Source organism: Parasteatoda tepidariorum, chromosome 9 (assembly GCF_043381705.1).
Source record: "Parasteatoda tepidariorum isolate YZ-2023 chromosome 9, CAS_Ptep_4.0, whole genome shotgun sequence".
Classification (NCBI taxonomy): domain Eukaryota; kingdom Metazoa; phylum Arthropoda; class Arachnida; order Araneae; family Theridiidae; genus Parasteatoda; species Parasteatoda tepidariorum.
Window position 1 is genome coordinate 81,645,212 of NC_092212.1, and position 14,200 is coordinate 81,659,411.

General features: G+C 29.1%; 1 protein-coding gene across 1 annotated transcript in view; it reads left to right on the forward strand.

Moving 5' to 3' along the window:
• Positions 1-11,899, forward strand: part of LOC107448197 (glutamyl aminopeptidase) — a 41,959-nt gene extending 30,060 nt beyond the window's left edge. Inside the window, exons 14-18 of the mRNA XM_016063312.3 lie at positions 1,664-1,768; positions 2,814-2,981; positions 6,468-6,608; positions 9,284-9,365; positions 9,923-11,899. Of these exons, the coding sequence (XP_015918798.1) occupies positions 1,664-1,768; positions 2,814-2,981; positions 6,468-6,608; positions 9,284-9,365; positions 9,923-10,066 (640 nt within the window). The 3' untranslated portion in view covers positions 10,067-11,899. The remainder of the gene's footprint in view (positions 1-1,663; positions 1,769-2,813; positions 2,982-6,467; positions 6,609-9,283; positions 9,366-9,922) is intronic.
• Positions 11,900-14,200: the final 2,301 nt, after the last annotated feature.

Below are 14,200 nucleotides of genomic sequence, written 5' to 3' on the forward strand. Positions count from 1 at the left end.
ACTGAGTTTAGTTTATATATGTAAGTTAATTTTCATTTCAACAAAAATCATAATTTTGCTTATGTGTATACACCAAAAAAAAATTCATAATAGTCTAGATTCAGCTGCAGGACTGCTAATTCAACTGTCAAACATGAAACCTATTTTAAGATTATTAATGGTAAAATAATAATTAAAAAAAATTTTCCTCTTATATCTTTTCAAAATAAAATATTCTTTTTTTGGTTAATATGTTCAGAATTGTCTTTATATACAGAATTGTCTTTATATATTGTCTTTATATTAAGCCAGGGATATTACGAAAAAAAGGTCGATAATTTAAGGTACCTTAGCCAAAAAAAATTGAGAACCGAAAGTATCTATAACTGATAGTATCTTTAAAGTATCTATAACAGACTCAGAACCAAAATCAGCTTGTTTCATTACGAAAGACTTGATGTTTTTAAACCTGTGTGTTGTAAGGGAAAATATAAAATGCTCTTAATTATTTTTTATTTATTTATTATTATTTATTTATTTTTTGCTAAGATCAGAGAATTTTGATATAATTTTTTTTCATATAGTGAAACCTGTTTGTTCAAAAAATGTTTTTTTTTAATTTTTTTTGATTACATAAAAACTTAACCTTTAAAGAACTTTAATTATTTCTAAAAACACCAAAATAGTCCAAAATATTCTTAATTCAAAAAATTCTGTAAAATTGATGAAAATAAATTTGATTAGTTTTAAAATCAAAGTTGAAAGCTGCATAGATTTTTAGTTACATATTTTTTAATTTATTTTGTTAATTTTTTTACAATACATTTCTTAAAACTTTTATTAATATTATATGTATTGATGAATTTTTAAGATGAAAATTACTATTAATCCTTTTTAAATTTTAGATTTTTTCACTAGGTATGTTAACTTTCATATATTTGACTATATTAAAAGCTATATGATATGTATGATTATTTATACATCATTTTGGTGTATAAATAAACTGGAACAACTTTGCCTAGTGGAACTATTTTTTGACATCTTGACAAGTTTTTGGACCATACAGTAGAAGTGATGACTTCTTAAATCAGCTCAATAGTTTTGTTCTAATTTTTGTTATTATTTTACTGTCTACAGTTTTGTTCTACTTAATAGTACTGTTCAATTGTCTACTCTATAGTATTCAACTATAGACTTTATAGTTTTGTTCTACTGTCTAACTATATTTTAACTATACTATATACTACACTATATTTTTGTTCTAGTCTGTAGTACTGTGATACTGTTTATAGCTTCACTGTTCATTTCATAGTTTTGTTTTTACAGTTCTTTTTACAGTTTTGTTCTACTGTCTACTCTATAGGTTTATTCTTCCTTGTAGTATTACGTTGTTGTCTATAGTTGTGTTCTACTTAACAAAATTGTTCTACAGTCTACTCTATATTTTTGTTCTACATCTACAGTTTTGTTCTTTATTATAGTTCTGTTCTATTTTTTAAAATTGTGTTCTATCGTATGCTGTTTGTTCAGAAATTTGTCCCCTGTCAAAAATCCCCTTTCAAAAACTTGGCAAAGTTGTCCCAGTTTTTGTTAGTTTTGGAATAAGTTTATAAAGTAACTTGTGTGAATTTTTTCAACTCTCATTATTTTTTAAGTGTTATTATTTAAAGCATTATACTTTTAGGAAGCTGCGTTCAGCGGTACTTCGTGCTTTAATGAGATTTGGTGATGAAGACACTATAAACAAGGCAAAACAGATTTTCCAAAACTGGCTGAAACTTCAAGTGAAGTAATTTAATTTTTTATATTGATCAATTGACACTTCATTAATCTTATTTAGCTTTTGTTTCCTGCTGTCAGTTTTTGTAGCTCAAAAAATTTTGGTTTGTGAATTCTTTTTGGTGAAATAATCAACAAAGGGAATCATTGCATTGGTTGTGATTGTGATATATCTGGTTTTTTCTTTATTTTTTTAAAAAAAAAGCTCAAATTTTTAATTAAAATGAAAAGACTATTTTAAAAAGTTTATTTTGATTTATCAACATTAAGTGGTTATTTTCAAGTTTTAAGCATATTTAACCTGTTTGTAAACAAGTTTATTTTGTCTTTCAGAAAAAACATTCTTAGTAGAAAAGTGCATAAAACCGAATCAATTCTTGTCAAAATGAATTTAATTGAAGTGTTTAATTGAATTCTTATATTGATTTATTAAATATATTTTCATTGGGTGTTTGTAAGAGTGCTTTATTTTCCATTTTCGAAAATGATATTTTTTCTTCGCCATGTCAATTTTCTCCACATATTATGCAAAAGCGTATTTTTTACATTGTTCTATTCAACGTTTTCACAATTCATTCAACCACAACCTGTTTCATCTTACCGTCGGTCCATAGCATATGAAAGAGTCAATCAATTTACAGATTTGATGAAATATTCACGAGTCCGCATGTGAGCTGGGTTCGATTAGAGTATTGCACTCTTGTGTGCTGCTCTTTGCAAGATATTCTAAATTTCAAGCTTCATTTTACACCCTCTGATATTGAACCGAAAAATCTCTTTCAACAGTTCCTTGTCGCAAATTACTAGTTATTTTATCATGATCATGTAAAGTCTTTGAAAATTTTGCATTTTGTTAATGTATATGGTGCTTAAAAATATATTTTGAGTGCGTAAGTACTTAAAGGTGCATATTTTTTGTTGAAAGTTTTAGCTATGCACCCTGATAAAGCAACTTGTTCAATGTACAATGCATGAAGCAAAGTGTAGGCTCAATGTTCATAAAATATTTGATGCAGAGAAGTGAATTTGTAATAGTAGAATGTTCCTCATTTTAGAGTGGCCCCTAACCTGAGGAGTGTTGTGTACAGCACAGGAGTGAAATTTGGTGGTAAAGAGGAGTGGCAGTTCTGCTGGAAGAAGTACCAGGAAACTCACATACCATCTGAAAAGAGATTGTTGCTCACAGCTCTAGGATACACACAGGATATGTGGCAGCTATCTCAGTAAGTTTTTATTTTATTTTAATGACCACCTTCATTCAAGTTTCATAGCTGCCAACTCTACTGGATTTTCCAGTTTATTCAACTCTTCTTTTAGTAACTTTTCTTCTTAAATTTTCTTTTTACAATTTAATATGTAATTCTATGTGTACATACGATGTCTGGTGTCTGGGTGGTAGCTCTCTCGTGTGACAGATCCTTGGTTCGATTCTCGGGCTGGGCAAGGTTCACTCAACCTCTCATCCCTTCAATGGGTCAATGAAATTAGTACTTAGAATTCTTGGGAACTAAACACCGGGGGTTCTGCGCCCAGCTAACCACCCAAAGTCAAGTAAACTAAAAGTCAAGTAAACTGAGATGGGTACTCTCTCTATGGGCTGTCTCATCACTGAGTTTAGTTTAATATGTATACATACTTTTTTATTTATTTTATAACCAACATTGAACAGTAAACTCATTTTTGGGTTTATGACTTTCAACATGCAACTCCATAGCTATTCATTTATGAACCAACCTAGAAGACATTGGAACTCCTGGATTTAGCATTAGGCAAAACTAGGTATTATGAGGACTTTAATGATAGGACATTTGTGTTTAAAGCTACATGTAGTAGCAATGGGATTCTAACTCATGATCTATTTATCACTGAGGATATTTTATGTCTGCTTTTGCTGTCAATGTAAGCCAGGATTAAAATTTGATTTGATGAGCCATCACGGAGATTCGAACCTTCGACGTGTCATTTGGGGGAGATGTTCAATTCCTTAAGCTACTGATGTCTTGTACACATACTTAGAATTTTTTTAACTTGTTGTTGCATGCATAGTTTGTTCCCTATACGCAAATTTTTCATTTTGGCTTACTCAATGCTCACACTCATAGCTTTTTCTTACTTAATCCCTCGTTTCTTCCCTTTCATAAATAAAATAGTGTAATGACAGTGATGCCAACTTTCTACACTTTGTTGAAAAATTTCTTTTATTGGTAGGAAAGTTTATGTTTTAATGTATGATACCTTGTTAAGTAAATTTGACATACATGATAAAAGTTACTTTTCACAATATTGTTGATGACTTTATATGGACATTTGAATATGTGAATGATTCAAATGCTTATATAAAGCCACTTTGTTCTATTTCTTCCATAGTGAAACTTAAAATATTGGCAAAATAACCCGCAGTTCCGAAAATCGTTTTTGAGTGTCTTACTTACTTACTTATCCTTTGGGCACTTAAGGCCTCTAGCATATCCTTCCAACGCCTCCTGTCTCCAGTAATAGATCTTGCTTCCTCCCAGCCAGATATTCTACATTCTTTTAATTCGCCAAAAAACATGCGCTAAATGTTAAGTCTGGGTCTTCCTCTTGTTCTTTTACCATCAGGGGCCCATGTAAGCGCAACAGATGTAATTTTTTCTTTGGGCATTCTAAGGATATGTCCGAACTAGCCCCATCTTCGTTTTTTAATTTCATCTTCTATTGTTTTTATTTTAGCTTTCTTTAATAGACTTTGACTTGATACTTTGTAAGGCCAGAAAATTTTAAAAATAAATCTTAAACATTTGTTTTGAAAGGTTTCTAATTTTTATGTTTCGATCTTAGTCTGTTTCCAGGTTTCTGCGCGNGAAAACCGTTTTTGAGTGTCTTACTTACTTATCCTTTGGGCACTTAAGGCCTCTAGAATATCCTTCCAACGCCTCCTGTCTCCAGCAATAGATCTTGCTTCCTCCCAGCCAGATATTCTACATTCTTTTAATTCGCCAAAAAACATGCGCTAAATGTTAAGTCTGGGTCTTCCTCTTGTTCTTTTACCATCAGGGGCCCATGTAAGCGCAACAGATGTAATTTTTTCTTTGGGCATTCTAAGGATATGTCCGAACTAGCCCCATCTTCGTTTTTTAATTTCATCTTCTATTGTTTTTATTTTAGCTTTCTTTAATAGACTTTGACTTGATACTTTGTAAGGCGTGAAAATTTTAAAAATAAATCTTAAACATTTGTTTTGAAAGGTTTCTAATTTTTGTAATTTGATCTTAGTCTGTTTCCAGGTTTCTGCGCCATATAATAGTACTGCTCTTGCAATAGCGAGAAGGAAAGCTTTGTCAGTAACTGTTATACAGTTTAAGAAATTAAAAAAAGAAAATTCTTTGTTCTATAGCATTTTTCTTTTTTACACATAAATTTTGTGTTTTGCCCTTAATTCATATATTTTACGATAACTAATTAAATGTAAAAAAAAAAAACATTGCAAACATACAGTTTGCAATGTTTTGCATTGAAAATGCAATGTTCATATGCATATGTTCAAAATGTGAGTTGCAAATGCAATGTTTGCAGTGCAATGTATGGGCTACTAATTTTTAATTTAAACCACTGGCAGTTCTGCACAAAGAAAATCTTACATTTCTTATCTTCTCAAATGGTTTTGCATAAGAGAAACACATTCCATTTTCTACTCACAGGCTTTTCTGTTTGTGGAAAAGACTTTAGACTTTTGCCTTCCAATGAGATGAACCAGGTTTGAATCCCAGCAATGGCTGGCCAATACAAATTCCGCATCTGACTTGCGTCAACTACAGTGCTGATGTAAAATATCTCCAGTGGCAGGCAGATCATGGGTTAGAGTCCCACAGCCGTTAGGCTAATCATGGGAAGTTTTCACGGTTTCCACTCCATGTATTGAAGATGCGGGTTAGTTCCATCAAAAAGTCCTCCACGGTGGCAAAATTTCTCCCAATACATGATCCAGGAGTTCCTTTGTCTTCTAGATTGGGTTCAAAATTATAAGGGTATGGATTTGAACTTTAGTAGTCGTAAACCCTAAAATTTGGGTCAACTGTTTAATGATAGTTATGAAATGAAATAAAACGAAATACTACAGCTTTCTGACTGGAGGGTTGGGGAATTTACCTGGATCAAAGTTGTATTAAGTGGCTGGGTGGCACAGTTGGTTTGTCGTCGGCCTTCTGAGCCCAAGTCTGCGGGTTCGATCCCCGGCCCAGACACCGGATTTTCCGGATGCAGAAAATCCTCAGAGGCCATGTGGTATGATTATGCGGCATGTAAAAGATCCCTGGAGTGCCTTATTGGCTCTTGGCATTTCCGGCAAAATTAAATTCCTAGTGCACTTTAGCATCCAAATAGAGTCTCGGTGCTGCCATCTAGTGTGGCAGAAACTAGACGTCCAAATTAACATGACCAACGGTATCTCACCCATTGTGGTGGTCCTGAAAGAGTGGATACCACCTCTGGAGAACGCACTAGGTCTGCTCATCGGCAAGACCGATTGTGCAGCTCATTGGAAATAAATTTAAAAAAAGTTGTATTAAATAAAGCGTAAACATTTTGAACTAATAAAAATGAAAATGTGAAAACTACCAGTGAACTAAAGTTACTTGAATTAATCCTTAGATAAAAATAAATTTTATTTAAAATGTTCATTTTTTAGTTAAAATATTTTTCATTTCACTCACTTTCTCCTTTCCCACTAGATACTTGAATTATTCTATGGACAAGGATAAAGTTCGACCACAGGACACAGCCCTAGTCATCAGTATTGCTGCTCGCAATCCTATTGGCCGCCTTATCACATGGAGATTTGTGCGCATGAACTGGTCTTATTTTGTGGAAATGTATGTATTTTTAAAGTGGATATATGCTTGAAATTGAAAATGTCAGACATGTTTTTTTGTGTGTTAAATTGAGACTAAACTTACCATAAACAATCAACTGACTGTTTAAGAAATTTTGCATCAAAAATGCGCTTATCATCTAATCGGTTTTGCACATTTGACTTAATGATTTTTTCTTACAATTATCTACAGTTAATATTCTATTGTTTTTATTGCATTTTTTTGTATTTTGTTGTTTTTCTCGAATAATTCTTGTCGTATACCCATTTCTACCATTATTGGTCATTTGACCGGGAGAACATTTTATTGCTTTATAAGGTTATCGGATCAGAAATCACGATGTAATGCCTTTTCAGCATATTGCATTCAATGAGTTGCACATTTCTGCAAAGACTGTTGCGTAGTGAGTTCAATCAGAATAACTGTGAATTCAAATTTCAAGACAGCTCTTAAAATTTTAGTTTGGCATTTTTGTGCAAGAAAAAGTGACAAAAACTAAATGTTTTCGTAAGTAGCTTATATTATATTTTGATAGCTTTACTCCATTTCTAACTAACTGTTAGTTTTTACCTAGAAAAATGTCGAAACAATCAAGGCAGCAAAAGTTTTTAGAAGAAATAATATTAATTATAAGAATAATTATAAGAATTATAGAAATAATATTATTTAGAAGAAATATGTTTGCTGAAAATGTACAATGGAAACACCCTGTATATGTAAAAAATGCATTGAGCAATGAATTAAAAATTCTTATTCTTTGTGTTTATAATACATAAAAATCAGCAATATACAATTTTGTTTAATTATAATAAAGTTTTTTTAGTTTATATCCTTCCTAACATCCATATTTCATGCATTCAATCAAGCAGCATAAATTCCGGTCATTTGACCGGCTATGGTAGAAATAGGTATATATTAAGTGTTCGTATGTTTAGTGTTAAAACTCAACTGTTTAGTTGAAGTAAAGTATTCCCCATGAAATCTTGGATTGAAGAACAGAGAGTAAGAATAGAAAGTATTATTTTTCTGATTTATAAATTAAACTCACTTATGTACGCAAATCAAAATTTTCCCAGCATTTAGAAAATATTGAATCGTAATTTTCATTGTAATTGCCACAGAAGAATAAAGGATTAATAAATATATTAAATAGTTATTAGTTAAAAATAATTTTTTGGAAATTAAGATATGTAATGGCTTATCTGTGTGTCAACATTATTAATAGATTTATCAGTAAGAAATAAAATAAAATTGAAATGAAACACATATTTTAAAGATTTTAAAGTCTGTGCTATATTTTTATTTAAACATTATGAGATATTTTTCACAATTTAAATTAAGATTTATTATCTTCTGTTCAGCTAAGATGATTCTGATAAAATTTAAGTTATTTATCAATCTATTAAGTTATAAGTTATTCTCTGTATTAAGTTATTTATCAATCTCTCTTCAAAGGATCATTATGGAAAATAATAATTTTTAAATGCTTTGTTTAATAAAATTCAAATAATTTAGGTAAAAACATGAGTTAATAAGTTTTATTATTTTTTTCATTGTTCAAAAATTTAAAAGAAAAAATGAAAAAATATAAATACTTATAGAAGATCTCTATAGCTATTCTTTTGTAACTTTTCAGTTAAAAGTTAACAAATTAATTACTCCAAATACAACATTATAGACACAATACAGATTTCTTTGACTACCATTCCCTTATCAACACAGGATCAACACAACTATTTTTTAGGTCAAATTTCAATATTTTTAAATTTTTCTTTAATGGTTTTTCATGGTGCATAGCTTTTTTAAAAGCCCTTAAAGGTTCATTTTTCATTTGGGTTTTTTTTAAAAGTGCTTTATTTTCCACTGTTTTTTGCTTTAGTCTATACTGCACAAAGTGTACCCTATCTTCCTTTTTATGTAACATGTGTTTTAGGTTATATGGGCTGAAGGTAGTTATTAGAGCTCCCTCATTTTTACGAATTTACAGATGGTGTATTGTCTGTATATTTTGATTTTTCCTACAGGAGTAAAAATTAAAAAAATTATGTCAGTCAGTAAGAGGCATTAAAGAATATTACTAGTTCATGCACTAATCTATTCATATGCCCTATTAATTTTTTTTAAGTTTAAGGAAGTTGATAAAGTGAATTTTAATTTAAAAAAATTATAATATAGAAAATGTGTGATGTTTTTAATTGTAATGAAACAAGCTATTTTGTGACAAAAATAAGGAAAACAAATGCAGATTAAAACATGAAACTAATGATCAGTATAACTTAGTTCAGGAGACCGCACATAATTTGTTTCTTTGTGGTCCGAGACCAACAGACTAATGTTCACATTTGTTTAATTTATTAATATACTTTGGAATATGTATGCACTAACCTTAAAATTTGTAATATGTATATTTGATTTTATAAAAGCATGAGTAGGCAGTAGATTTTAGTAGCATTTTTGCTATCTATTGTTCCACTGTATAATCTACTGTATTTTAAACAGTTACAAAATTATTTGTTGGTTATTTTGTTATTATTTAATCATTTATTATTGTAACATTTTTTTGAACAAATAAATAATTTTTATATGGACATATAAACTTTTCATTTTTTATTTAGTTTAGTAAGAACAAATTTTTTTTACTTTATTTTAATATTATTATTATTGTTTTTTTAAAGGTTTGGTCCAGGATCATTTTCAATGGATATGATCTTATCCGAATCCATTTCTCACTTCAGTTCGAGGTTTGATTATGACGAAGTAAGTCAATGCTGCCAATTTAAAGAATTAATTTTCGTGAAATTTTACTCTCATCAAGGAAAAGCAAGGATGTTGTTTGATACTCAGAATTATTTTTAATTTTCTCCTTTAACTATTACTAACGAAGGAAAGGAAATTTTTTTGCTTGCATAATATACTTAAAGTTTTCTTATAATTATATCAACATAAATCTGCTGCATGCTATTTTTTTCATACTGGAGGATTGCACATCCGAGGGGAAGCGTCATAACTTATTTTAAATACCCACTATGAAAACTCCTTTAATTCTTTTGCAGTTTTCAAGGCTTTGAAAATGTTTAACTTCCTCCAATAATCCTTGAAAATTATTCTCGAAATTTTAACTAATAAATTATAAATGATCAATCAGAACATTATCTTGATCAAACAGGTATTGCAAAAGTGGGAGAGGAAGCTTTGAAATCTAACAAAGAACCAAATTCATTGGAAATAGTTTTATTCTTTCCTTATAATAAAGCAAATTTTTTTTAAATCAAAATTGCTTAAAGGGAACCTCAACTGTTTCACTTTCTTTCCAGGTCAAAAGTTTTTTTCATGGCAGAGATGTGGGTACTGGTGCTCAGTCTTTACATCAAAGTCTTGAACGAGTAAGAGCGAACATCAAATGGCGGCAAAATACAGAAGCCTCTTTGATTCAGTGGTTGCAGCATAACAGCAATTGAGTTTTATAAGCTTTTTCTAATTCATTCTATTTTAGCTCTGAATCTTAGATGTTTGTGTTAAACAAAATGTTTTAGGCATGTGCTGCCAAGATTTCTGAAGTGCTCCGACTGAGCTCAAGGAAGGTATAAATTTCCTGCATTTTCATGTGGAAAATAAGGAGAACACTAAGGAGTAATTAATGGAATACTTTTTTTTATTTATTATTTAAATTATTTGTAGTTTATCAAAAAATGTTAGGTTATGAAATTTCTTTATAGTATTTAATTTTAAAAGAATCCCTATGATCTGTCTTGCAATGCAAATTAATCATACAATTCATATGTTGAATTATTGTTACACTTTACACAAAATTGAAATGGCACTGCAAATTAGGAAGAAAAAAATTTACCGCATTTAAGTATTCTTAATAAATTTTTAGATTTCAAAAACTTTGTTTTATGACTTTCGAATGCTAAACTTTTTTATTTTAACATTCTAATCAGTCTTTAACTTTAAAATGTACCTTCAAAACAAAGAAAAGCAGCTATTGGTAGCAAATTAATAAAAGTAATAGTTACTTTATTTTTATACTCTAATTGTGGAAAGTTTGGAATTAAAATAACAAAACTCGAATGTTGTGAATGGTAAAATTTTTAAGCTACCCAGAAACTAAAATATCCTTAAATAGGGTAAAATTTTATCTTATTTATTTAGTACAAAAATTATTAACTTTTGTTGGACCAAAAGCCAGTTATAATTTCGAAGTGTTAATAAACAGTTAATAAAAGTGATAAGCATTATGGTTGTATGTCACCATATAAGTTTTCTATTGTTTGTTATTAATGTGTTGTTTTCCTCTACTACATTTATTTTCTTTTTCCTTGTATTTCCTGCTGTATATTGAGATATACTATGTTTTTGTTAATCCTTTTTATTGTGACACATCCTATATCACTTTAGGTTTTTATGTAATTTATTTATTTAAAAAAATATTAATCATATTAGATTTTTTTTTTAATTTTTCTTAATGATACATTAAGCATTTAATTTTTAAAGAACATAGCAAAATTTTAATCTACAACAAGTTACCTCACTGAAATCTTGAATTAATTGAAAAACATTTTTAAATGCAACAAATGACAAACCTGATTCATTTTTTTTAGTTTTCATAGTAATTACTATACCAAATTTCTTTTGAAATATATTTTCCCCAATAAGTGCAAGCATGCATGTGTACCATATGTATAATTTACTTCTCTGTACCTTGCATTGAATTCTCTTTTTGAGTGTTGTCATATCTGTTTACATATTGCTGTTTAAATGCTTTAGCTCCATGTTTTATTACATACCCAGAGCATGGAGCTTTTCACATATTATTGACACACTTCTTTATCACATACAATAAAAAACTATTACAGCGATTTCGAATAAATTTTTCTAAAATATTGTAAAAAGTATAAAGATGTGCGACTCTTTGTCTGCAATCTCTCAATGCAGTCAGAGGGAGATTCAGCTTGATAACATTTAACAAAATATGTAAATACAAATTCTTCATACATAAAAACTTGATGTTTAATTTTAAATTAAATTTGTTATAATGATTCTAAAAAATGTAATCCAGCATACTCTCGATATCTCGAAAACCTTGTTATGTCAAAAAAATATTTTATCTGCATCGAGGAAATACTAATTTCAAACTCCTTTAATTTTCTTTATTTCATTACTTGTTGTTTTCAGAAAATTATATAACAGAATTATAATATATTTTCAATGTACAAATTTTATAACAAAAAATTAAAAGATATATAATTTTATTAGATTTCATTAAATATATAGATATTATTTTTCTCAAATTCTTATGTGCGTTGTTTTTGCTTATAAATATATTTATGTATATACCAATATATTATGTGGTTTTATAAAGAGTATATGTGTGCCATTTTATTCATAAATAGTTGGAGAAAAGTAGATCGCGAGGAAAGAAATTTTAGGTGTTTTTATTTATTACTGCTGTTGGGTATATTTCTGTAAAAGGGAACACTACTATAAAATATCAATAGCAATCTTTGATAATAGGTTTTTATCATGTTAACTTCTTTACTCTAACTACTTAACTTAAAATTTTTTAAGTTATGTGAATAGGTTGTTGGTCACTAAATTGATTAGGATCAGATGAATTAGAAGCATTTGTTTTGAGAACTAGGATATTAGAATCTAGTATGAGAATTTAAGCTATGAGTTTGAATTTTCATTCTAAGAAAACACACAAAAATGCATTTATTCTAGGAATATTCTAGAAATTAGTCTAGAGCCAAAGAATTGGACATTTAGTGAGAATTCAAGTATTCATTCTGTGAACAGAAAATTTTATATTTATTTTGGAATTTGACCTGAATGCGAAAAAATTGGGCACTTATTGGGAATTTGAACTTTCGTTTTAAAATATTTTATTAAATTGAACTTTTATTTTGAAAACGGAAAAAATTGACATTTATTCTATAAGTTTAAACATTTGTTCTCTAAATTTTAGCATTTATTTTGTAAATTTGAACATTTATTCTAAAATTTGATCCTTTATTCTGAAGGCATAAGAATCGGATATTAATTCGAGAATATTCTAGGAATTTCAGAACAGAATTTTGTTTTGAGAACTGAAAATTCTGGAATTTGAGCCCTTTATCTGAGTGCAGAAGTATATGATAGTTAATCGGAGAAATTGAATATTCATTTTGAGAAATTTCTAGGAATTTGAATATTTATTCTGAGAACAACAAAGTTTGGCATTCATTTTAGATATTTCATCATATTCATCCTAGGAAGCAGAATCTTATGAACAATAACCACCTGAAGAATTTAATAATTATGAAAATAAACTGTTATTACATTCTGTACCTTTTATGTGAAGAACTTTTCAATATCAAATACAATTTTACTAGCCACTAGAAACAGACTACTCAACTGTAAGGCTCAGGTTCAAGTCATTGGTTCTAGAAAATGAGATTGTATTTCTCATCAGCAACTTGGGTTTTCCATAGCTCTATAATAAAATATTTAAAGTTTTTATTTTCAGGGTTGTCACATGCGACTATTTGCAGCTATTTTCGGCCTAAGGCGACTACAACAACTTTTTTTGGTTGAAAAGGCTAAAAATGCAACAATTTTCAGTAAAAAGAGACCATTGGGAGACTTTTATGTACTTCTAGAAATATGCTGTAATAAAGCATTTATAATAATAATTATAAATGCTTTATTTAGCATAAATTAGGTTGACAGCCTGCGGGAGCTTCTGAACACAATGAATTTTTTTTTTATTAAAAAATTAAAAATTTTGATTTGCAAATTTGAATCATCACTTTTCAATGCACTCAAGTTGCACTAATCCCATTGTATGTCTATTTTGTTTCTCGATCGCCTTTTCAACGGTTATTGCTGCGAAATTTTGCATGATTTGAAGATACTCAATTTTCAATACGATATTACGATGCGTGAATCTCAAATTTGAGTATTCACTTTTCACAATATATATATATATTTGCTAAATAAAGTATTGACAAAGAGGAAAGTTTTTAGAAAAAAGTATGTTTTATTTAATGAAAAATTATTTTTTTGATTAATTTGAGTAATTTAAATTCTCCCTGCTAATTTATTAATTTTTTTAATATCAAAATGTAGTACTAGAGCACTAACGTTTATATAAAAATTATCATATTGGGCACCAACTTGACTAAATGGATCACGGTATATGATAATTAAGTCATTTAATAAAGCTGTAGTCATATTATTGTAGAAATTTTGTTCTTATTTAGGCAACTATTTTCATAGTTTTCGGCAACTATTTTTGTGCTACTGAAAGCAACTATTTTGTTCATTTTTTTCTGTGGCAACCCAGTATTTTGCTTCACTTAGAAAGTATTCTAAAATTCCAGCCTGTCAGGGTGACAATTTCTTTGTGTTGGAAAAAATTGCAGCATTGCTTTAATCGATCCTGGAATCATACTTTCTGTAATCTTTTCTGTTTGTCAAAGCTGTAGTCGGCTTAATTTAAATTTAAAAAGCTTTCAGAAAATAGGGAATTTAAATTTAAAAAAATTGCCTCCTGTGATAAGCTAACTTAGAAAAGCCACTTTTTTCCCGCTTCATGTACAGAAATGTGT